General features: G+C 32.4%; 1 protein-coding gene across 1 annotated transcript in view; it reads right to left on the bottom strand.

The window, feature by feature from the left end:
* Positions 1 to 3,748: 3,748 nt before the first annotated feature.
* LOC135638530 (protein CUP-SHAPED COTYLEDON 3-like) overlaps positions 3,749 to 4,042 on the bottom strand; it is a 2,402-nt gene continuing 2,108 nt past the window's right edge. Inside the window, exon 3 of the mRNA XM_065151672.1 lies at positions 3,749 to 4,042. This exon is cut by the window's right edge and continues 337 nt beyond it. Within this exon, the coding sequence (XP_065007744.1) occupies positions 3,942 to 4,042 (101 nt within the window). The 3' untranslated portion in view covers positions 3,749 to 3,941.

Here is a 4,042-nt window from a genome sequence, read left to right on the forward strand (position 1 = left end):
TCCTATATATGTTTTGGCCACAAATCAACAATTACTAAACTTTCTTTAGCTACGCAGCCAACCATATCTAAAATTTAAATGGCAATGAAACTAAAGCTTTTTTGCATCGTCACGTCAAGAGTTGGAGTATCCACGTCGAGAGGTTGTTGCCGTGCAAAATGAAACAATGAAGGCGAGCAGAGAAGGAAAAGCTTCTTTTGGAGAAGATATAGCGAAGGAAAAGTTTCGATGGCTGGGATCACAACTCCCTCCACCTTTTTCTGACCTCCATATGCGCTGGTACCGCAAATCTCTCTTCTACCATGATTAGTGCAAGCTCCTCCATGAAGCTTTTGCTGTTAGTCAGAAAAGGATGTCTGAACATCCACAGTTACATCAAGCGAGCATCTACAACAGCATCCACTACTATCACATCCCAAGTAGCAGCCACTCTTTTACCAAAGGAGGAGGCCCATATATAGCGTCATTAACTTGGTTATCAACCTCAGGCATGGCCTATTCAGTGTTCCATTGACCACCTAAGTGTGTCATAAAGATGGGCCAAGTATTGTCATTACTGGTGCTTCTTTACGGGAGTCCTACAGTGTGTCTGCACTTCTGTGGCAACATCACATCAACGTGCCCCCCCCGACTATAATGCTTCCTCGATACCGCAACTTGAAGCTTCGCAAGCGGATCTCACAGCAGCCAAACGTAAACCTTCTTATCTAGGATCGTGAATAGGTCGTGTTGTCATTATATTATTCTTTCTCGGACATCAATACATACATTATATATATTGTCTGATAAGGGTAATTTTTTTTTTTTTACCTTGACAAACAGAACGTCTAACAAAAAATATTCATAATGACAGATTCAACAAATTTTTAAATAAAAATATAATTCAAATATTTTTTTAATCATGCAATTATGGAGTATATATATATATATATATATATATATATATAGTTTTTTTTTAATTCTTACATTCTTTTCTTATTTTTGGTTATTTTGCACTTAATTAGCTTACATGCGGCTAATAAGCTATGCTGAAGGTGTGACTAATAATTTTTTATTTGTATAGACATCCTTCATATACTTGCAACTTTATAATATTTACACACACAAATATATATACATATATATACATATATATATATATATATATATATATACATATTTACATATATATATATATACATATATACATATACATACATATATATATATATATATATATATATATATATATATATATATATATATATATCCTATTAATAACTACAATACAAAACTGTCTAAACACTTCCTTTCACAAAATAAATGAATGAAATTGACTAATCGTGAACATGTCTAAGTCTGGTACTATCCTTTTAATGTGATAAATACTCGAACCTCATTTTATACATTTTTTACTTTAATTTGTGCACCTTTTAGCAAGCACCTCACAGGTCCAATGTATGACTAAATTAAACCACTAAATTATCTCATAGATTTTACTCACATCTTCTCAACAAACTTTAGAGTAGCCATTGAGCAAGTTTGTTGACATTCTATTTCTCCATTGTCTCTATTAGGATATCGTCTATGCTCTAGTTGAATTTATTTTTCTGAGATTTAATGACATAATTTTTTAGAACATCGACATAACATTATCACACCTCAGTTGAATCTCACATTAAATGTGAAATAAGATATGGATTGACTTGTAAGATTGTATTATTATTAACTTTAATTGAAGCATGTTGAGTCAAAAAAATATAAATGAAATATTTTAAAATATAAAAAATCTTTCTTTTTCTAGTTTTCATAAAGATTGCTCGGGACTTGAACTTGAAACTAGTCCCGATGATTCACATTTAAGAAATATAATAGATAATTATCCCATCAAGTCATATCATAATAATTATAGTGATTCTCGTTAGCAAAATTAAAGCACTTATAAAAACGAAAGCTTTAAAAAGATATTCTTTAAACAAAGTTGACAATAGTGAAAGGAGAAATAGTAACATAATTCCTTACTATTTTGTTTTTTTTTTTTAGTTATGTGAACCAATCAATATTGCATAGGCATAAACATACAAATGGCTTTACCCAAATTATTGCAGGACATAACTATGACGCTATAGTACAAAAGAAATATGCCCTAACTACCCCTAACTGCAAAATTACTCTACTGTATTTATTAAAAATTATTTTTATAATAAAAGTGAATTATTTAAAATGACAAAGAGGAGAAATAAGATTTTCTTAATCAATTTATTTATTTTACCGGAAACACTGATCTCCTGCACTACATGTTGAAGTCCTGATTAAATTGGCTTGGAAAATGGATAAAAACCGAAAGGAAAAACAATTGCGATGGCCCTCAAATGAAGCAAGCTAACGAGTGATCAACAATGACCATTCGGTCTATATAATTGAGAGTGGTCCTTGAAGAGGAAACAAGGACTACTGCATTGATTATACTGGATGCAATAAAACAACAAAGGCACGTAAGAAGAAGGACAGCGCTGTTAAGAAGACAGGTACAGCATCATCCATTGTGACCGAGTGCAGATCAGTTAGAAAAACATGATATTTCAGGATTCAATGGATAAAAAACTCTTTTCCGCAGAAAGAAAAAATGGTGCATATACCATTTGCATCATTGATGTGGTCCTTCTAAAAGTTAATCTTACAAGAAAGCCATAAAGACACCTCTCACTGGATGTGATATGCCGTTTTAGATAAAATAATGAATCTAAGGATGAATTTATTTTTGTTGCACTCCATTTGATTCATATAATTTGATTATTATGTCGTCATCATTCACAGTTGATAGACATGTATACTTTCAGGTTAACTAGTGAAAGACAGATGAAGCTTTAGAATGTGTTAGTTTCGCTCTCCAACAAACACGTAGAAAGAGGGAGAAAGCATGAGAACCCATAGCTTAAACTAAGATAGATGCAGTTCATGTTTCTTCTTTCTACATTAGATGCATGTGTCTCAGAGGTTCTAATGCCCATATCAGTGTATTCTATTTTCCAATTACATTACTTGGATCCACGCAATCATGTTCCTAAAAGGCTTCTTTGATCATTCTATTCTTTTGTGAAATTAGATACTAGGACATCTAATTTTGGCAGTCACATTTTCTATTGTGAATACTTCAATATTTTAAGACAATTCAAACGGACTTAATATGTTTCAAGCATATCTCACTATTAGATGCCTCAATCCGAGATATATTTTGGTGAACAAAATGGGATGAAACCTACTTTTTCATATACATTGATTGTTTACTTTCTTTCAGCTTTCGATTGTAATAAAAAGAACTTAATTATAGTTCCTTGACATATTCCCATCTTCCTCTTGGCCACATAGCCACTTAACATAAGGCATGAGATTCACATGTAGAAACAACTCAAGGAGCTGTTACTAAATTGAGTAGTGATTTAATGAAGTAATGCGAGGAAAGAACTAGAGTTAATGAATGCCAAATATTAATTTCTAAACATTTATGCAGTTATTTTGTTCCACTTTTTTCTTAAGGTATCCATAAACTGCATACTTTAGATCACAAATCTTATTCCTCATAATGACTTACTGTTTTTGTTCTTAATTTGTTTCTTCCGTCCTTCATTACGTTGGATTTGTTTCTTTTTCTTGCAGGCACGCTACAATTCCACAGCATTGGATCCTTTTAGAAGGCAACTTTTATCTCTTAATCTGGTTGTCTAAACATTATCTAAAATTTTGGAGGATTGCAGATACTTTTAGGCCATTGTAGATCGATCTCCAGAGATTTTATGCAACTATGCCATAATCTTCTGAAAAATACATTACTGAGATGTACAAACAATGTCAAATCTTCTGTATACAAATCATCGATGAACCTTCCAGATCATGAACACTACATCTAAACATTAGTTACTTTGATCATCCTGTGTTGTATCCAAACAAATGAAGGAATAGTATTAGAAGAAGAGCTGATCCCTTCCACCTTGAAATCTGATACCTCCAAGATTTGCCGTTCCTCCTCCCACCAGATCGTGGTCTTCCAATCCCATATCCAACA

This window comes from Musa acuminata, chromosome BXJ3-5 (genome assembly GCF_036884655.1).
Source record: "Musa acuminata AAA Group cultivar baxijiao chromosome BXJ3-5, Cavendish_Baxijiao_AAA, whole genome shotgun sequence".
NCBI classification, from domain to species: Eukaryota; Viridiplantae; Streptophyta; class Magnoliopsida; order Zingiberales; family Musaceae; genus Musa; species Musa acuminata.